The 23,450-nt window shown below is 39.4% G+C and overlaps 1 protein-coding gene across 1 annotated transcript in view; it reads right to left on the bottom strand.

Moving 5' to 3' along the window:
• Window positions 1–10,333, bottom strand: part of LOC125378298 (complement C1q-like protein 4) — a 68,109-nt gene extending 57,776 nt beyond the window's left edge. The window contains exon 1 of the mRNA XM_048393764.1: window positions 10,253–10,333. Within this exon, the coding sequence (XP_048249721.1) occupies window positions 10,253–10,295 (43 nt within the window). The 5' untranslated portion in view covers window positions 10,296–10,333. The remainder of the gene's footprint in view (window positions 1–10,252) is intronic.
• Window positions 10,334–23,450: the final 13,117 nt, after the last annotated feature.

The raw sequence follows: 23,450 nt of genomic DNA, 5'->3' as shown, positions 1-23,450 counted from the left end.
GCAAAAGGCACGACTACTGAGCCTGATTGGTAAATGTACCAAGTTTTGTGAAGCTAGGTAGTACGATTTAGGAAATATGTTCCGGAAAAACAATGATTACAGACGGACAGACAGAGAGACGGACGGACGGACAGACGGACATACTGATGGCTATATCCCCCCGTTATTATATGTTATTATAAATCTAATTTAAGCTACACTGTTGATCTGATATCGTTCAACAATGGTCAAATATACCATTAGAAATAGAAAGAGACCCATGCAACCGCCTAACCTGTTTCATATTTAGATATGTGAAAAATCAAACAGGTGAGGTGAGGTGAAATGGGGTTTAAGGTCGCGTCCAAAATTATTGCACTTATATAGCGACGTGCATGCACGTGTGTGTGGCTGCTTGTACTAGACCGGACTGATGCCGATTATAGTGCTAGCTCACTGAGAAACCATGCCGCAGTTTAACATGAATACCCCATTAAGACACAGTATACTGACTCCGAGCCGACCAGTCCTTGTTTTAGCCCCTTAATGCCGAGCGTCAGACAGGGTAACAACAAATACCATCTTTTAACGTCCTTAGGTATGACGCGGCCGGGGATCGAACTCCCGCTCTGCGGGCGGACGCTCTACCTCTATACCACGGAGGCGGTCGAAAAATCAAACCGACAAGCGGGACGAGGTCAACTTTCCAAAAACAACTTTTACGTCGAGCAATCAAACGTTTGAGTATGCTCTTTCTTTGAAGGTTTCAAGCAGCGTCACGCTCAAACGTTGTTTTGGCAGGGTTACACATTTCAAGTCCCTGATAAAGCTTTCAAAATGTTTCATTGTAGACGTGGACATACCACAACTGTTACCGTGTTTGTTCAGGTTAACAGTTAACTTGCCTTTGAATGTGTTTGTGACGAGGGCAGGGGGGACAGCTTCCAACAGCTGGTGTCATCACTATTTGATAGTGATTCAAACAATGGGACTTTTTTGCAATCTTTTACCTATTTTACTTTTTTTTTCTGAATATGTTCTTAAAGAATGTATACGTGGATATCGCACAACAGAAGGACATGCAACACGCACATGCTGATCGGGGGAGGGGTGGGTGGGGTGGGTGTTTCTATTAATGCTCTGTATATTCAACATTGTATTACGGTGTCTCAAAATATGCACACTGAAATCAATGATGTTTTCCGTTTGTGAATTCGAGTTTTTGAGAAATGTTTAGCATCACGTGTCATGAAATATGGTGGTCAGTCGTTGTTATGGGCTGCTGAAGACCTATTCTACCCCGGATCTTCACAGGTCTGGCTGCAAAAGGGAAAGGTGAGAGAGAAAGTTTAATAGTAATAAACAAATCGTAGGTACATGTTTGTGTCTGAATCTCAAATAACACGGTATCTTACAATTGAAACAGAAGGGTTGTTTTTCGGATTTGTACTCTTCATAGTCGGCAATATATGGTATTAAAATAGTTGATATGCAAGCTGCTTCTTCTATCATGTGCTCTAAATTGAACAAAGAGATCAATTATGAGACATTTTAATTCCTTCTCCCGTGAAAGACCATTAAGATAATTTCACACAAGTTACACCTAGTAAATAATCAAGAACAGAATTATAGTTAATCTGGGCATGTGAATTGTTGTCAAACCACTGTTTTTCCCAACCATACAATTATGATTTATGATATCGACGGCGCGCACAGCTGACGTATTGAATGCAGTTAAAACACAGGAACACTGTGTGTTGCAGCAACTGTAATTTATGACATTGAAACCTTATGTCCATCTATCGTGTTGATTTAATCCTTATTACCTCCGTCTATCGGTGGAAACGGCAATTAATATGTAATATTCAATATATTAATTTCAAATATCAAAATAATATCTCAATTTCAAATCCATGGAAATGAACAAATAAGTTTCGGAAATTCCTAATAATCTCGCCACATTTTTAAAAAGATCTGAATTATGTTGTTTACATGTACCTCCGGCTATAACTTTATACTGAAATATGGAATATTAAATTTCCTATCTGATGGTGTAAATGTTACTGCAAATATACTCTGCAAAAACACCCGCAAAAGTAGTAAAATCGTAAATATCTGACATAGTGTTGCTGACATACACACAAAATAAATACCAAAAATGTTTGGGTCATTTTTGCATGACTTGGCATTGATTTAAGTGGAATTAATGGGTTATAGCAGAAATTAGGTGGGAAGATGGCAGAATCGCAAAAACACGACCACGTGAAAGCCGAAACACACCAACATGAAAAGCACGTGCAATATCACTTGTTGGGCTATAAAAACGTTGGGTTTTCATTTGCATGCCTTTACAATATGACAGCAAGTGAACGGCGAAAACATGCCACGAATGACAGAAGCCAAACGCATCAACGACTGCAAACAGGAGAATGATGCTTGGCCGTTGTCAGGTTTTTCCACACAGCACCAAACGGCATTACAAGACCATTGTGGAACCGTTATCAGACACACAGGACAACATATGACCTTTCCAGATCCGGTCGACCAAGTATCACTTCAAGAGCATAGTACAAATTCATACGGCTACGTCACTTACGTGACCCGTGAAGATTCCGGGGTAGAATAGGTCTTCAGCAACCCATGCTTGCCCTAAAAGGTGACTATGCTTGTCGTAAAAGGCGACTAACGGGATCAGGTGGTCAGGCTCGCTGACTTGGTTGATGCATGTCATTGGTCCCAATTGCGTGGATCGATGCACATGATGTCAATCACTGGATTATCTGGTCCAGACTCGATTATTTACAGACCGCCGTCATAAAGCTGGAATATTGCTGAGTGCGGCGTAAAACAACAAACAAACAAACAATTGCGTGGATCGATGCTCATGATATCAATCACTGGATTGTCTGGTCCAGATTCAATTTTTGTAGACCGCCGTCATACAGCTGGAATAGTGCTGAGTTCGGCAAACCAACCAACCAACGTCAGTTACGTGAAAGAACCACCACGCCTTTACAATTGCAACTACGGCAATACCAGGATTGTGTAGGATATCAGCGCAGACAGCGCGGAACCGTTTACGCGCTGAAGGTATTCTTGCTAGACGACCAGTTCTTAATATCATTTTGATGAACCTGCATCGTCGACTGCGAAGTCAATAGTGTCAAGGTGAGTATGACCACAACTGCGGTTGAGACAAGTTTGGTTTAGTGACCAGTCTAGTTGGTAAACACATTGACCAGGTATCGCATGTCAGGTGTATTGGGCATAGTTGCATATCATCGTATTCCAATTGCGTGGATCGATGGTCATGATGTCAATCCATGGATGTCCAGACTCGATTATTTACAGACCGCCGTCATATAGTTGGAATATTACTGAGTGCGGCGTTAAACAACAAACCAACCAAACCAACTGTTCATTTGTTATCGACAGAAGCCCATCACAGCGTTCCTCTTTGTTTCAAAGCCGAGACAACCTGATATGACGGATGTTATGTCTAAATGCAATGACGCGGGGCCGTACACCTGCCACACAGCGTGACAAAGAGATAACAGACAGACATGCAGACACACGCACAATACAAGGGGCGGATATTTATTTACATTCTGTCATGTTACAACACATCCTGCTAACCCGTGAAGATCCGGGGTAGAATAGGTCTTCAGCAACCCATTCCTGCCGTAAAAGGCGACTATGCTTGTCGTAAGAGGCGACTAACGGGATCGGGTGGTCAAACACGCTGGCTTCGTTGATGCATGTCATCGATCCCAAATGCGTGGATCGATGCTCATGATGTCAGTCACTGGATTGTCTAGTCCAGATTCGATTATTAACAGACAGCCGTCATATTATAGCTGGAATAATACTGAGTGCGGCGTTAAACAACAATCAACCAACCAACCATCCTCTGGCATACTCACATTCTTGTTGTCAACAAGATGCTACAAGTCCATGTTTTCGTGCCTTTTAGAAATGCACAGTGGCACAACTTCAACCTACAACAGAAGCAACGACGTGTGGTGCGCGGATAACCATCAGATACACAAACGGAACACTCATTGAGACACAGTTTTTCACAAACAAGATACCTCTTTTATATTTGTTTTATACACCTTCCTGTTGCAAGCGAAAAACAAATGATTTAGATCCATTTACATGTAGGTTTTTGTACGTTAATATGTCAGTTTACTTCCCCAACAATTCTCAAAATTACATAACTCTGGATATAAGTATTTATAAACGCTTCAATACTCATTTGTAACCCCTTTTGAATACATCACCAGACCCGGGAAAATTCCGGGGTAGAATAGGTCTTCAGCAACCTCATGCTTGCCGTAAAAAGTGGCTCTGCTTGTCGTAAGACGTGACTAACGGGATCGGGTGGTCAGGCTCGCTGACTTGGTTGATGCATGTCATCGATCCCAATTGCGTGGATCGATGATCATGATATTATTCACTGTATTGTCTGGTCCAGACTCGTTTATTTACAGACCGCCGTCATATACATGTAGCTGGATTATTGCTGAGTGCGGCGTTAAACAACAAACCAATAACAACCAATACATCACCTGTTTTCTATCCAATTTCATGTGACATTTAATACTCTTAGATAGGGCCAGATAGGAGCCGCCACCACGTCCTGCTACATACAAGGCCTGACCCCGATGCCAGACGGGGTAAGTTATATGCTCAATGATATCTTGTTTCCAATTATATAACCAGTCATTTCATCGATTATTTAATAAGAAAGACATATAAATTAAATTACATCAAATTATGAGACTACTTTGACTGAGGTTGCTGAGGAAGTTGATGCTGATGCAGCTGCCGCCATCCAAGCTCTTGTTCCTGAGTGCCAGGGTCGGACCATCTATGCCTTGGAGGAGGCAACTGAAGACCCCAGCACAGGTACGTGGATTACACACTTATACTTATGTATATCTCTATGGACATTCATGAATATACTGATTGTACCTGTGTAAATATGTATTGGAGAAAACTGAAACCTGATTTTTAACAATGATGAATCGTCGATTCTACATTAATAATTTGGCTTTAAACATCTAAACTGGCGATTTTATGAACGTTTTAAGTTAATAAAATATCATGTTTTAAGTTGATATTCTCATTTTTGATGAGCAAAACATAATATAAAATATTTGTTGTGTCCATATTAATTAAAAGGGATGTTGATATTGACTGTTTGTGTCCAGTTTTGAAAACCTGTTTGTAATTGAATAAAATATTGTTCATGGACATGAGTATTTCTGTCGTTCTTTAACACTTTACTTTACCTGGAATTGCGAATGTAGGATCTCGGATTTTTTATGATAAATTCATCAGTTGTGAGAAATTTGAAAATATATAATCTATAAAAAAATGTAATGGAATAAAGTATTTACCCAATTTAGAAATTAGATATGTGAAATTGTTAGAGTTCCCGGATAAATTCATATACAAAGTTATTTACACAAAAAAGAATTACTCAAATGAAATTGATTGATAATGATGTGTGTCTCTTCTGCAACTGCAATTATAGCTAAGATCTTTTACATGTATTTTGTGATTGTCTATGTGTTCTTGGTATTTGTATGCAAGTTCAGTCATTTATAAAAAAGAAGCCTGAAACTTGATATTACTTTCACATGACATACTGGTATTGTCTTTGGACAATAAAATTGTTTGGTATAGCAAACAATTATATCTAATTTGATTCTGTTTTCATGTCTTCAAGTCAAGTTCCTGACACTATTGATCGATTGAAGCACAGCATAAAATATTGTAATTACAATTCTGAATACATTATACACTTGTTTATACCCATATATTCCCTGTTTAAGAATAATGACTCGCACCATGTACACTTTTGTTAATATCACATGCTGTTGTGTCATAGATTCCTTAATATGGTCTCTGTATACTATTGAAATGGAATAAAAACTGTTTGAAAAAACAACAACCAACTTTGTAACTGGTGTGAGGTGAGAGTGTTTGTTCGTTTGTTCAATTAACTTTGGACTAAAAACGTGAATAAAGACATTCTTAATCATATGGCACCTATCATTTGATACTTGACAATTTCAGGGAGAAAGTGTATAATCCCCCCATCGACGTTATCATGCATGACTTACACTCTGAGTAAAACCTGATCGTTGGTCGAAGCAGGCGAGTTTTAAACGTGAGCTGACTTGAACGTTTGTAGCATATGTTACAGAGCAATTGATAACATAGCATGATGTGTAATTGGCTTCACAGGTCCATAGAATGGGATATAGCATCAGTCACGTTTCACTGCACATGTGTAAGGCACACCTATAGTCAGTGTGTATATGACAAACCCATGATATCACCACACATGCTGTGCACATGTCTTTATTGCTTTATTCGTTTGTTCTTTTAAGCCGAATTCAGCACTATGGCGGTGGTCTGTCCAGGCAATCCAATGAGAGTGCTTCTAACTGAAATACCCAATACACACAACCGTATACGGAATAACATGGGAACGAAGCATGGTTGCTTTGTCTGCCTGTGGTTCTTCTTTCTAAACGTTTTTGAAAATTTGTTTTGCGACAAAAGGTGCAAAAAATGTGACGCATTGTTCAATATATAGTAGTCCTAAATCAGATGTCAATAACGTCATAAAGACTTGAGGAAGAGACAATACTATTAATATCATACTATCTAAATCAATCACGAAGTTATAAATGACATTGCTCCAAACTGATTGCCGAGTAATACTAACCTCTGCCAAATTTAAAATATTGTGACCAGACCTATATTCACTTACCTATCCGATTCCAGAGATTTTCAAAACAATACCTTTGATTAAGTTTGTATAAATAGTCCAATCTAATGATCAATTAAATGTTCACGTGTTGGCATGAGTCACTGTAACTGTGTGAGGTGAGGTGAAATTGGGTTTAACGTCGCGTCCAAGATCATTGCACTTATATAGCGACGTGCATGCACGTGTGTGTGTGCGTGTGGCTGCTTGTACTAGTCCGGACTGATGCCGATTTATAGTGCTAGCTCATTGAGATACCATGCCGCAGTTTAACATGAATACCCCATTAAGACACAGCATACTGACTCCGAGCCGACCAATCCTTGTTTTAGCCCCCTTATGCCGAGCGCCAGACAGGGTACCAACAAGTACCACCTGTTAACGTCTTTTGCTATGATGCGGCCGAGAATTGAACCCCGGATCTTCCGCTCTCCGGGCGGGCACTCTACAACTAGACCACGGAGGCGGTCCTGTAACTGTACGTGATCATAGTACAGTGTGTTGCCAAGGTGTTTTACGAGTGAGTGCCATGATTCATTATCTGAGTGTATTGGTCGCTTTTCAACGACTGTACCTTTTGTCTAAGTGAAATTAAGTAACGCGAGCATCATGACTAGCGATATGTCAAATCTTGCCAAAATGTATGTTGAACCTGATTTATTTGATTTGAATTGTATTGCTCGCCACCGTTAATGTGTTGATGTTTGCAATACATTATAATCTCTAGTTCTGATTATAACTATGATCTGACCAAGGCCTACCTACATACCTCATCCAGTAATAGATGAAAGACAAATGCTGGCAGCTAGAGCGTATGATGGTTCTATCCTTTCCATAAACAACAAGTAAATGCAAAGGATGGTGTTATACTACATGTATTTTATTACACCTTCACGTCTTGTTATCTTATCTGACAACATTCATTGTTGATCCCCAAACGATGGCGCGATAAGGTAGCCAGAAAATGACCCATAAACCTCGTTAGATCTTCCAAACAAATATGTATTTCCTCCATGGGATTGTACCGATACCTGGTCCCCCTTCTTCAGTTGCCAGCACGGCCATAGTCATGATTGGAATAAGCACGAACAGTCACATCAACATTGTTGTTGTGCATGAGATCCAGCCATAGCCATTTTTTATGTTGAGATAGAGCGTGGATTTGAAAGCTGTAGATCCCGCTCTGAGGACATTTGAACTTCCCCGTATGCCTGTTGTACGCCTTGCCAACGTTCAGGAAGATGTTGTTGTTCCGAAGGACTTGTCCACGGGTAAGCGTTACACGATGCGACAGACCAGTTGAAAGGCAATCTGGTACACTGGTTTACCGATCGCAGCTGAAACAAAATATATTTTCATTGAAGATAACAAACGTTTTATTGGGAATTGCTCATAATTTCTCCCATGTAAGTGAATTATCTCTATCAACCAAGTCAGCGAGCCTGACCACCCGATCCCGTTAATAGCCTCTCACGACAAGCATTGTCGCTTTTTACGGCAAGCATGGGTTACTGATGGCCTTTTCTACCCCGGATCTTCACGGGTATCTGGAGAATCCATACACAGATTTGTATATCAACAAGAATATATATTGTTCTGGTTATGGTAGGTCACTTACATTATTTGAATCTTTATGCCATCTATCAATCTATAGGTATCTTGTTCAGCAAATATTACACGCGCCTCAGCACAGTAGCTTGCGTCACAGGAAGAATCAATACTGTGCGTCGATAGAGATGACTTTCCCTCGATTTTCATATTCATATTTCACTTTAATAATACAACGTCCGCCCGGAGAACGGAAGGTTCGTGGTTCGATGGTACTTGTTACACTGACGCTCGGCTTTAAGGGGATGAAACATGGACTGGTCGGCCCGGAGTCAGTATACTGTGTCTGAGTGGGGTATTCATGTTAAACTGCGGCATGGTATCTCAGTGTGCTAGCACTATAAATCCGGACTAGTACAAACAGCCACACACACACACAAACTGCACGTCGCTGTATAAGTGCAGTAATCTTGGATGCGACGATAAACCCCATTTCACCTCAACACCTTTAATAATACTCAATAGTTTGTAGATAAAGATGTAAAACGAAATCTAAATGAATGTCTAACTTACATGGTTCAAATATGACTGACACCAGCCATTTCATGTCACAGACAATCGGACTGTCTCAAACTATTTTGTAAATCATTTCAAATTCACACAAATGTGATTTAACGTTGCTCTGTTGTTCATTGTTTTGTTAGTGAACACATGTCAGCATATGTTGTCTTAAAATGAACTTTTAAGTGAAATTAAAAAAATAAATGAAAATTTCGTAACATGACTTGCATCATCCCACCCTTGCCCGTCCAAATGATCTTACATGTGTGACAATCTGTGACGATCCAGTCAACTGCATTCCTTATTACGGATGTTATCAAGTGTTGGAGTAAGCATTGTGCCACAGCAGATTGTAGAATACGTGTGTACATACGTTGGTTGGTTGGTTTGTTGTTTAACGCCGCACTCAGCAATATTCCAGCTATAATATGACGGCGGTCTTTAAATAATCGAGTCTGGACCAGACAATCCAGTGATTGATATCATGAGCATCGATCCACGCAATTGGGATCAATGACATGCATCAATCAAGTCAGTGAGCCTGACCACCCGATCCCGATAGTTGCCAAGCATAGTCGCCTATTACAGCAAGCTTGGGTTGCTGAAGACGTATTCTACCCCGGATCTTCACGGGCCGTGTACATACGTAACATTATGGAGACGTGTGAATGAAAATAGTGTTAACTGACAAGTACTTGCGGGAACTGAAAACAATAGTCTCTCGTCTGTAAATGTTAATAGCAAATGCTTTCTCATGGGTGCTGATCGTACGTTTTACCATTGTGGAAAAACTACTGAAACGTGCAGGGTTGATGTGTATTTGAAGACATCATGGATCGAATCAGCGAACAAATGCTTAGGTGTTCGTTGTCAAATACCACGGCCAATAAGGGAACAGAATTCTGAGTCACCTACAGTTAGTGGTTCTTGGTTATGTAAGCATTACGGAAATATATGTTCCTATGGGAAACACGTTTATTGGTTATACATATACCTGGATGTGTGATTGAGTACAGGTTACATAATGTTACAATTCCTAAGATCACTGCTGTTGGCAGATTTAACCGATTTTAACTTGCCCAAAAGTACCACCAACCGTATGAAGACTCGTGATTTGTTAGTCATCTTTGAATGCAGGACCAATGAATACATACTGATTTTGCATGTAGCCGTTTTATTTGATTAACATTTCGCTTTGTGTCAACAGGTATTAAGAAGAAGGGGGTACCTACTGATTTTTTTAACAAATACAATCTCCATATCAACAAAGGATACCCCTCATGGAATATAAGTATCTAACCTGCTGTTTAGGGGGACCCTCTCGATGTTCAATCAGCACCGTTGCATATAATTGTACGTAAGTTATTTTCCACTTACCCGCAAGGACCACCAACCCAAGGAAGATACTGCATAGGTTCATCTCTGCAAGTGTTAGGTATACCTTCGTGCAGAGAGGGTTATAAAGCATACAGGTGTGAAAATCATTAGCATGTGTGTACCAGGATATGGATACAATCACTGCAACATGTGCTCGTGTCTGTCAGTGAATATAACACATATGTAATTACGTATTGTAGTATGGCGAGAACTTCCTGCCAAGTGAATTGAAACAGTCAAAACAATTTCATGAAACATTGTGCAATTCTTGTAATTCAACAATTGTTCATTAAATATGGAGGCATGTAGAAGAAATACAAGATCCCATCTGTACCATACTCCTATTGCCGTCACAAAAAAGATTACGTATTTACTTTTTTTATTATGTTCATGTCACCAGACGTGAACGTAGGTTCATTACATATATACACATACATACATATACATATCTAGGGGCACGGGTGGCCCAGTCGTCTAAGGCGCCGCGATTCGCTGTGTAGAGTTGCGTCCTTTGGACACGCCAGAAAGCTATGATTATGGGTTCGAATCCCGGTTCGCCCTGATTATGTTTCGAGGTTTGTCAGCACCATACCCTTGCTCCAGGGTTTCACCGAGGTGGTAAACGTCTGAGACCTGCATCACTTCGGGCTTTCCTCCAACATTAATCAAACACACCGTGATATAACTTGAATACTGTTAAAAGCGGCGTTAAACCTAACTCACTCACTGTAATATAGTTATATAATTATGCAAGCAATATGTATACTGCACTTAAGGTTTGCATTATATTAGGCCTTTTATGCTTATTTCAGAATAAGTGCGTTTGTTTGTTTAGAAAAGTCCGGTCATTTGTTAAGCCTATACTGGATCAGAAACGGAATAAGAAAAGCGGAGACGAGTACGCTCGGAGGTAATCGGCTACTATTAACAAACAGTCGATGCCCTCGTCCCTTTAAGTTGATGTTCGCATGGCATTCATTATGACGCCTCCAGACACCTCCACTCCTATCCAGGAAGTCCAAAATGAATCTGGTCTCATCCGAAAACTTTTCATGAGACCATCGGCTTATACCCCAGTTTTATCTACCCCCTAAACACCGTTGGCGTCTGGCCAGAAAGTATCGTACAGCAATCGCTCGCCCAGCATGCAGACGATTCTAATTTGGTCTGATCAGTAACGTGAACACCGATGGCGTGGCGCGAGTGAACAACGGTTTGTTTGGCTGTTTGTGCTCGGTATCTTAGGGCCTGGTTTTTAATTAATCGACCCTTGAAATTGGTTGTTGACCTACGGCGCCCTGTGCAGGGCCGCTCATTATCACTTTGTATCTGCATGCTGAGCCTTGGAATGCTGTCCTTTTGTCTTCTTGTCCACTGCGGACGCGATACAAAGTTAAACAATCGATTTGTCTGCCTACTTCCAACACTGTTTCCCGACTCGTGATATTCAACTGTGACAAATTTTGGACACGTGCGTGCACTGTCTAAAGTAATAGGGCCAATTACACATTGTTGCTGTCACATATTTTGACCCATTGAATTACCTTTTTTAACCCTATCATCTGTATTTCACTAAATGAGGTGAGGTGAAATGGGGCTTATATAACGTCGCGTCATAAACTTATGTAGCGACGTGCATGGCTGTTTGTACAAGTCCGGACTGATGCCAATTTATAGTGCTAGCTCACTGAGATACCATGCCGCAGTTTAACATGAATACCCCACTCATACACCGTATACTGTCTCCGAGCCGACCAGTCCTTGTTTTAACCGCTTTAACAAATACCATCATTTAACGTCTTTTTGGTATGACGCGCCCGGGGATCCAACCGGATCTTCCGCTCTTTTGTTATTTACTTAAATACAATTTACATGTATTCCTGGACTTGCCAGTGTTCGGGTTAACCTTGGATTTTCAACTTTGAAACAGGAAACAATTCGTTAATGGTTAAATTTTACAGGAGCTAAACTGCAACACAAAACAATGCAGGTTGATGTCAATATATGATTCAAAAGATGAGAGAGGAAAGTTTAATAGATGAAATGGTAACATTCGAAATCACCCAATTTGTGTTATATAAAGCTGTTTGATTATTTCTTCTCACAAGTCCAAACAGACAGCCCCCTTTGTTTGCTGCTTCTAATTCAGGACAACATAGCAAGTGGTACATCACTCGCAATAACACATAACACCCCAATGGGATCTGTCCCGTGAAGATGCGGGGAAGAATAGGTCTTCAGCAACTCATGCTTGCCGTAAAAGACTATTATGCTTGTCGTAAGAGGCGACTTACCGGAGCGGGTGGTCGATTATTTACAGACCGCCATCATATAGCTGGAATATTGCTAAGTACAGCGTTAAATAACAAACAAATCCACCAACTGTACATTTATTATCGGTAGAAGCCAGTCACAGTGATAGTGTTCCTCTTTGTTTCAAAGCTTGGACAGCCTGATATGACGGATGTTATGTCTAAATGCAAGGACGTGGGCCCGCACATCTGCCACACAGTGTGACAAAGAGATAACATACACGCATGCTCATGGTGTCAATCACTGGTTTGTCTGGTCCAGACTCGATTATTAACAGACAGCCGTCATATTATAGCTGGAATAATGCTGAGTGCGGCGTTAAACAACAATCAACCAACCAACCATCCACTGGCATACATACATTCTTGTTGTCAACAAGATGCTACAAGTCCACGCTTTCTTGCCTTTAAGAAATGCACAGTGGCACAACTTGAACCTACACTAGAAGCAACGACGTGTGGTGCGCGGATAACCATCAGATACACCAACGGAACAATCACTGAGACACAGTTTTTTCACAAACAAGGTACTTTCTTTATGTTTGTTTTATACACCTTTACTATCAGACATAAACACAGAAAAGATTAGAACTACCATATTATTAAAACAGAAAAGCTACGTAAAGATATGTTTCTATTGTAAGAGATACAGGTTTTTGGAAAGGAGGGCTAGCATAGACAGTGAGTGAGCGAGTTTTCGTTTTACGCCGCTTTTAGCAATATTGCAGCAATATCACCAGAAATGGGCTTCACACATTGTACCCATGCCGGGAATCAAATCCGGTTCTTCGGCGTGACAAGCGAACGCTTTAACCACTGGGCTTCCCGACCGCCCCTACAAACACCACTTGCTAGATGAATGCAAAGAAATCGCGAAACATTATCCGTATCCCAATCGTGTTATTTAATTATTTCTGTTGCAAGCGAAAACCAAATGATTTAAATACATTTAGAATGTTTTACGTTAATATGTCAGTTTGCTTCCCCAACCATTCTCAAAGCTACATACCTCTGGATATAAGTATTTATAGACGCTTCAATACTCATTTGTAATCCCTTTTGAATACATCACCAGACCCGTGAAGATTCCAGGGTAGAATAGGCCTTCAGCAACCCACGCTTGCTGTAAAAGGTGACTATGCTTGTCGCAAGACGTGACTAACGGGATCGGGTTGTCAGGCACGATGACTTGGTTGATGCATGTCATCGATCCCAATTGCGCCGATCGATGCTCATGATGTCAATCACTGGGTTGTCTGGTCTAGACTCGATTTATTAACAGACAGCCGTCATATTATAGCTGGAATAATGCTGAGTGCGGCGTTAAACAACAATCAACCAACCAACCATCCACTGGCATACATACATTCTTGTTGTCAACAAGATGCTACAAGTCCACGTTTTCTTGCCTTTAAGAAATGCACAGTGGCACAACTTGAACCTACACTAGAAGCAACGACGTGTGTTGCGCGGATAACCATCAGATACACCAACACAGCAAAAAAAATGCAGTTTCCGGTATCCGGATACCTGCCGGATACCACCGGACACTTACCCAAAACGCGTCCGGGTATCCGGTGGCAGATACCTTGCCGGATACCAGATCCGTGGTATCCGGCATGGACACCTCACCTGAAAGTATGCCACCTGGAATCCGGGTATCCGGCACCGGATACCTCACCGGATACCTCAATCTGGGTGTCCAAGGATCCGCACCGGATACCAAGAATCCGGCACCGGATACCTCATTCTGAGTTTCCAAAAACATGTCACAATTTGGGGGTGCATTTTGTTCAATTAAGTGTGAAACACCTAAATATATATTGGAAACTAACCATGAAAATTGAACATTGCTGAAGGTATCCGGCAGGTATCCGGCAGGTATCCGGATGCAATTTTTCAAGATGTCTTATTTCTGGTAAATAATGTTAGCCTGGGCATATCAGATAGCTGTAGTAATATTCTGTGTCATTTTAGTTGTAAATATCCCCTTAAAGTTGAGATCTATGGGCATGTACTTTTGGAGAAGACAATTTTTTTCAATTTCATCTATAATTCTTTTTAGATGTTAAGCTGTTTAATGAACAAACATCAGTTCTAATACATGTATGATGATATCCTTAAATTTCATGTTCAGACTTCCAGATTATTCTGAGTGAAAGTATAAACTCATCGACTGTGTGCTCACTTGGGCCTTTGGTCCTAGTGAGATGATAATATGATTATTTGTAAAGGTACAAGTACTTGTTATGAGCATACCAGCTTCATTTAAGTTTGAAACACAATATGCCTCACTCTGAGGGTGACATGTACCAGATTTCATCACACTACAGAGAGCTGTTCCTCAGTTACTGTGAACATTTTTACTGAAAGACATTCAAAGCTAATTTGACCTTCAATATCAGTTGCGACTATTTCAAAAACAATTGTAAAGTGCTTCATTCAGTGTAATATTGACAAACATATGACAATGATATACAACTATGTGTATAAGAGTTATTTAGACTTCTGCGGGAAAAGGCACATTTGAGAACAAGAGTCATCAGAAAGATGACATATCCCCCCGGCAGCTGTCTGTAAAGTAACCACTAGTGCATTTCTGTATGTAATGAGTCAACAGTTGAATGTTCTTTAAGAAGCATACATTGTTTACCCACAAAAGATCCACCATGGTCGCATCCATATGAATGCCAAGTTTCGATCAAATACATTGAATATTTTTCGAATTCTGCCCCAGAAATGAACCTCATCCCCAATTGAGTCTATGTCCAACTTGATTCCATTAAAAAAAAATAAAAAATAAAAATTAGAAAAATCCCAAAATTTGAAAGGCACCACTTCAGTATGTACATGATAGCTTTGCCAAGTTTCGATCAAATACACTGAATGGTTTTCGAATTCTGCCCCGGAAACGAACCCCATCCCCAATTGAGTCTATGTCCAACTTCATTCCATAAAAATTTTAAAAAATAAAAATTAGAAAAATCCCAAAATATCAAAAGGCACCACTTCAGTATGTGCCTGATAAGAGTTGCCAAGTTTCGATCAAATACACTGAATGGTTTGGGAATCCTGCCCCGGAAAAGGAAATGATTACGGACGGACAGACGGACAGACAGGCTGATCACTATATCCCCCGTATTATATGCCGGGGGATAAAAAGTAAGTGTATGACCTGTTGCCAACTTCTATCCCTGCCCTAAGGAAGAGTTTGGCCATTAACAATTTTTTTGTCTGGCTGTGACATTGACCTTTGACATAGCAGATCAATGTGTTATTCCAAAGATGTCCAAGCAATGCATGGTTTCATACGATAACTGTGGCTATCAAACTGAGGCAAAATATTGGAAAATCCCCATTTACACAGCTGGCTAAAGAAACAAACAACAAACAAATTATCAATTTCTTTTATTTATATGCATATATCACACATTGAACAGTGTTCATATATTGGTTCCTGATGCAGTATGCACTTTCCTCCTATTCTTCAATACTCATAACAGAGCGGGATAACTGTTCACTTGAAAGCATCAGCAGACCATGCACACCAGTTCAGAGTTACTTGCCCTCAAACATCCTTTTCCTTCTATATTGCCATGGAAAAACAGGAACAAGGATGAGGGGAGGCCAGATGGGCTCTATCCCTGTTGCATTGTGTTAGTAGAATTGTGAACATTCTATTTGGTGTTTGGGTCCACATTTATAGACAAGTAGTCGCAAACATCATTCCTTTCAAGTGATTACCACATGGCCAAAGACAATAATTTCTTCAACGTCCTTGAAGGATCCCACTCCGACTTGGCATTGGTTGGTCTTCTCACATTTGCCTGACCACCCTTTGTGAGTGTGTCCCAGTGTCAATTGGCATATAACTTCTCGGTAGGCTCCCATTGAAATAACAGGACTCTCCTCATCGCTGTCTGCCAATCCCTTCGGATATCTGGAAGGGTCCTTCCAGACTGTCAACCTGTCATCCGGGTATCTCAAGCTGGACTTCAGTTTCTGCAAAATTATGTATAAAGATTGTAGCAAAAGAAAAGAATTGTTGCAACATGTACTTACAGATAAAAGGCAGCAAATTCACTTAATTTATCATCTTTGAGTTTTGTTATATACCAAACAATTGAGATATATATTGTTCCATGCTGATGAGTTGAAACAATCATTAACTGACATCTCTTAAAAATGTTCCTAGCAACCTATGCTTGCCATACAAGCCAAAGTAATAGATGAGGTAGCAAGTGGGCTCATTGATCGCTCGTAATCGTACCCAATAACATGGGATGTTGTCCATAACAGTCATCATCGGTGCGTCTGGATCGAGCTCATAACATTAATCTCTGGTTTGTCTAGTTGAGATTTGAGATTTGATTAATTTATAATCCTTGTCATTTAGCCGAACTATTGCTGGATGTGGTGTTAAATGAGTGAATTGGGTTTAACGCCTCTTTGAACAGTATTCCAGTTATATCACGGCATGTAAGCTTGATGTGGGAAGAAAGCCCGAAGTGATGCAGGTCTTACATGTTTACCACTTTGATGAAACCCACAAGCAAGTGTATGATGCTACCCTCGATTCAAACCCACGACCATCGGTTTCTGTCAAGCCCAAGAGATGCAACTATGCACAGCAAGTTGTAGTGCCTTTGATAATTAGGCCATCCATGCCAACAGGTGATAAAGAACAAGCAAACTGAAGAATTATTTGCAGAATAGCTACATGAACATGATGAACCAAACAGAATAATTTCAAATATTTACCACTCACTGCTACTCTTCTCTTGTTCCTCATTGCTTCCCTTTTTCCATTGATGCTGTGCAGATGACTGACTCATTCATTCATCCAGACATTCTGCAAACATAAGTAGCATTCACATTAGAGAAATGTCCAAACTGTACATGCTGTACATTGAATTCAATTGAAAAGGCCCCAGTTGAGTTTCCAACTTAGAACTGTCCTTATTAAAATATTTCATCCCAAACATTCAGAGATAAAACATAACCCCATATTTAACAACTGTCAAACAATTATTTGACAACAAAGCCAGGGTCATTCAACATACACTTTACATAAGGAATCCCTTGTTGCAAAAAAGATCCTCGCCAAGGTCAGAGTCATTCCATGAAATATTGAATGATTAAGTTATGAAGCTTATACAAAACAAGGACATAACAGTGTAATTATAACAATATCCTAAGCGTAAAAAAAATAAAGTCTTTGGTTGCCATTATTGTAAATTATAATCTGTATTAGCATCCCACGAAAGTTAAGAGTTAATAATCGTTCCTAGATCTTGGTACTTTTCTTCATTATCTATAAAAAAGCGGATCTAATTTGGATCATCTTGTTTTGACCACAAATCCATTACGCCTCTTATGCTAACAAACAGTTGACCATAATACTAAAAAAAGGACCCTTGGCGTTTACGGTAAAGTATGTAGAGCAGGAAAATATCTACATCAATCCGTTCCATAAGATCTCTGCACAGAAATCATAAGGCCTCGAAGCCCTGCTACGTACCTGGCAATGCCAATCGCCTTTCCAAATACTGTTGACTTCCGCGTTGTGGATGGCTGAGAGGAACTTCGGCCGGCATTTCCGTGGTGGAGGTGAATGAGAACAATGTATCGATACACGAGGTAAGCTTATCGTAATCAAGAATCACAGTGTTTATCGATACACGAGGTTTGTTTACATCCATGTTCTAAAATGGCGCCCTGGACCGTAGGGGAATATGGGTAAAATGGCTTGTTCCGGGTTAACACTAAGCTGGGCCCCGTCTCTAATATCACATTATTGTTTGGCGCAAGTTGACGACGCGCATAGAGAGCCGGGAACCAGGTTAACACGACATAAGCTGGTTCCCGGCTCTCTATGCGCGTCGTCAACATGCGCCAAGTTATATTAGAGACGAGGCCCAGCTTATACACTGAACACGATCGGTCCTTTCGTCAAAACTGGCCAAATATTGAGATTGCAGCTGAGGTCATGCTGGCAGCTGAAGTGACACATTAAGGTAAGGAATATGTGAATATTACAATGATCACGTATTAAAGTAATTTACCACATGTAAGCCTGTCACATGTGACACATTAACTTTTATAGCCAACATGTAAGTAAATGTATAATTATATTTTTATATGACAAGTAGCCTGTCTATCATATGTTAGTATTTGCTTATGTATATAATGTAGAAATATGTTTACTTTAACTGGATAATTTGTATGCTAATGTGACTCACTGTCTTATTTCATATACTCCATGTACTCTGTGAGAATGATTAATAGCCTCAACATATTTTTCCAGATGTGAAGAATCAAGAACAGCTTTAATAACAGGGAAGTTTTGCATCAGAGATCATCGTGAAGTGGAAGAAAAGACATTTTAAGGGTATGAACATTTTCACTTGAACTAGTTGAACAATAACCATGATGACAACTTTATCATTGGGGAATTTTTGGTGGTGGGGTAGCCTAGCGGTTGAAGCGTTCACTCTTCGTGCTGAAGACCCAGGTTTGATTCCTGCCACATAGCTGCGATATTGCTGAGTGTGGCGTTAAACATCAAACAAAGCTAACAGCCGCATACTTACTCACGTGGGGATTCCAGGTTGAAGTTAGTCCCCATCAACATGATCAACCTATGCTAGTTGTGAGAGATAACTTAATGGATCGGGTGATCAGGCTCCCTGACTTGGTTGATCCATGTCATTGTATCCCAATTGTGTGGATCGATGCTCAGGATGTCAATCACTGGATAGACTGGTCCAGACTTGATTATTTACAGACCGCCGTCATATAGCTGGAATATGGCTGAGTGCAGAGTTAAACAACAAACACCAACATGATTCTACAACCTGCTCTTGTGGATACCATTTTGAAGATCCTACACATAACTTCTTTTCGGGTCTTAACTATTGCAATATGTTCTACTACATGTGTTTTAAACATATATTTTTTTTATAGTGAACTGGATTTGCAAACAAGCCGATGGCTTATCTAAATGATGCTGAAATACAAAATAAGTATTAATAAAATACTAATTCTATACTATTGCAAACTATCAGTTGAGCAATAATGTAATCATCTGATTATAAGTAGATAATGAAGGAGAAGTCCATATTGATTAAATCTACCAGATTCTGAGATAAATGCACGTATTGATTGATTTATTTCAATGTTTTCCTGTACATAATTTTCAACAATTCCATATAAAGCTTTCTTATATCATATCCATGCTGTATAATAATACCTATTATTTCTAATAATAGCATAATTTGGACACACAAATAAGTAATGAATGGTATTTTTATAACAGGTCCCACACATGCGGGATAGGTCATTTGACATGAATCAGTTTTATGTGAATTTAAATCACTACAAGCTGATCTGAGTCATGAAAGGATATGCCTTCGATTCTGTGAAAATGGAAATGCTAAAACATCTCCCAATATTAACCATGCTATTACAGAATCTGTTCACTTGTTTTTGTATGTAAAATATTTTTGAACGATTACATCCATCTAATGATTGTTTGTATGTGTGATATGCCAGTAGACGTATATGTGTACAAGCATGTGCATACACATAAAAAAAATTATGTTTGTTTGGCTAGGTACCAGTATATGAATAGGTTGTTTAGTGCGACTTGTATATTAGCATCATCATAGTTTCAACAGACAGTTTATGTATATCAAATGTTAAATGTCTTTGTAGGGAGAATTGCGTATCAAAACTGTCATTATTTTATTACTTATGAGTAGAACTTTTTAAGTATCTGGCATGATACATTTCCTTGGTCCACAGACACATGTTACCAGTAAACTGACTTGATAAGTAGCATAACAGTCAGTGTGGTTGGAAACTAATTAAGCCGTCACTACTCAATTAAGTAATTAACAGACAATTGCAAGTGATAATACCCACCTGACACTAATTGCCCTGTTAATCCCTAATCCACCATGAGTTGACATTGAGCTCATCTTGCTAATGAGCTGTTGTGAGCGTAACGAGATGATAAACATCAAAGGTGGGGCAGGCTTTGATCAAGTGTTCTGTAGAAGAGATTATGTCACTTGTTTAATGTTTATTTAGGATTAGCTACATCCCTTGATGCGACCAAGACCATACTTGAGGTTATCAGACAGTTTGTCTGGATACAGCCTGATGTCTCAACTGTACTTATTGGATTCTGCCTTGTAGCAAACTATGTGTGTGACAAGGACTTTGACCACTCTGTGCAGATGCATAACAATGCATAATGAACTTGGGGTATGATTCAATTATGTCACACAAGTCAAAGATAGGTTCCACTGTATTTAGAAACAGACGATAGATGCAATACTGTGTAACTTTATAACAATCAAATGATTTACAATTACCCTTGAAAAGTTCCAAAACCAAATAGAACTACTTAAATTAGGATTACACTTGACCAATATATTTGGCAGTTTTTGCCGTTATTGTTAATCTGAATTAAAGATAAATATAAATAAAAATATGATAATGCATATCACACACAAGTGTGTATTATACGCAAATAAATAAGTCTTGTATACATTGATTAATTGGAAAGGGTCCTAATTGGGATTGTTCACTAGCCAATATATTAGCAAATATTCCCATGGGCGCTTATTAGAGCGAGGCGCTTATTACGTCAAATACTTTAGTTCTGTTTTTATGTATAAGAACCTATTTTATGCAATTTGCATTGCCTTGTTTACCTTTCCTTATGTTTTGATGTAATGCAAACATATGAGAAAAATTCAGGTGAGCCTGCCTTATGGCACTACAGGAATTGTTTTCAGAAGATCAATTACAATTTTGTATTTTCTGTACAATTTACTGTTTGCTATGGCTTTTTTACATTGGTTAACATGGTTTGGTTAACAGTTGCTTGATAAATTGTCATTACCTTACTCATTGAGAAACCAAATTTTTACCCTTTGTCAATATATGTGTGTTTCTTATATTTTTAATAACAAGCTTTTAAAGATGTTATAAATTGTTTCAGGCACCTGGATTTCACAATGACACCAGATCAGACAAGTCATACAAAGGACTCTCCGGATGATGAATAATCCTCCCCAGAACAACTAACAGGTTCACCTCAGAAAGTGATGATTCTGAATGAATAATGCCACATCAGTGTGATTCTGTAGGTTGTTTTATTACGACATTAATCAAGTCTAAAGGAATCAATACCACAGCAGTGAGACTGTTTATGTGGTGTACACTGACGCTGACTATACAAATCTGAATGACTTTTGTGGTTTACTGCACAAACATAATTGACTTTAGATATTCTTCTACCTTGAAATTCTTCTGAGATTTGACTAATTTGTTTATTTAGAAAATGGCATTGAAGCATCTGTTTCTGTTTTTGAATGTTCTTGCAAACACCTCTGGTTACTGAACCAATGAAATGTCATAAAATCAATAAATATGATTTTTTATCTTAACAATTTTTTTGTTTTGCTTCTTTAAAGAAATATGATATTGATCATTCATAACATAGGTGCTAACATATATCAAATATACTAATGCCCTGAATGTTTTTCTACAATTAATACAGCTCACTGAACGAAGTTTTTAGTTCCATGTCAGTAGAAAAGTTACATTGATATTTTTATGTACCAGTACTTTATTAGGTGTTTTCTGTGGATGCCATTAGTCTTATGCACCCATTTGGGTTAATGATATTCTGTTTCGAATTTCAATGAAACTCGTCTGTCAAGATGTAACAAGTATTGATACAGTTCCAAAATAAACTTTTAATCTCACCAGGAACAAAGGCCCAAGTGAGCACATAGCCAATGACTTTCATTTTTTTGTCAGAGTGAGTATGGTGTTATGCCACTTTATGAGCAAAATTCAAACAATATTATGATGGGTGACACCAAGCAATGTACCGATGTGGTGAATCGAATGCTTCAACCACTAGGCTAAAACAAACTGGGAATATGAAGATGATATGTAAGGATACCATCATACCAGGACTGAATGCTTTTCATTTAATACGCTGAACATCTAAATTGAAATATATATGAACTTGAAAAATGTTTTCACCAAAAGTACATGCCCATAGATCTCAACTTCAAGGGGATATTTACAACTAAAATAGCACAGCATATTACTACAGCTATCTGCTATGCCCAGGCTAACATTATTTACTAGGAGAAAGACATCTCGAAAAATTGCATCCGGATACCTGCCGGATACCTGCCGGATACCTTCAGCAATGTTCAATTTTCATGGTTAGTTTCCAATATATTTTTAGGTGTTTCACACTTAATTGAACAAAATGCACCCCCCAAATTGTGACATGTTTTTGGAAACTCAGAATGAGGTATCCGGTGCCGGATCCCTGGACACCCAGATTGAGGTATCCGGTGAGGTATCCGGTGCCGGATACCCGGATTCCAGGTGACATACTTTCCGGTGAGGTGTCCATGCCGGATACCACAGATCTGGTATCCGGCAAGGTATCTGCCACCGGATACCCGGACGCGTTTTGGGTAAGTGTCCGGTGGTATCCGGCAGGTATCCGGATACCGGAAACTGCATTTTTTTTGCTGTGCAACGGAACAATCACTGAGACACAGTTTTTCACAAACAAGGTACTTTCTTTATGTTTGTTTTATACACCTTTACTATCAGACATAAACACAGAAAAGATTAGAACTACCATATTATTAAAACAGAAAAGCTACGTAAAGATATGTTTCTATTGTAAGAGATACAGGTTTTTGGAAAGGAGGGCTAGCATAGACAGTGAGTGAGTGAGTTTTGGTTTTACGCCGCTTTTAGCAATATTGCAGCAATATCACCAGAAATGGGCTTCACACATTGTACCCATGCCGGGAATCAAATCCGGTTCTTCGGCG

Source organism: Haliotis rufescens, unplaced genomic scaffold, assembly GCF_023055435.1.
Source record: "Haliotis rufescens isolate VD_foot unplaced genomic scaffold, xgHalRufe1.0.p SCAF_12, whole genome shotgun sequence".
In the NCBI taxonomy this organism is placed as follows: domain Eukaryota; kingdom Metazoa; phylum Mollusca; class Gastropoda; order Lepetellida; family Haliotidae; genus Haliotis; species Haliotis rufescens.
This window is presented reverse-complemented; position numbering and strand designations above follow the sequence as displayed.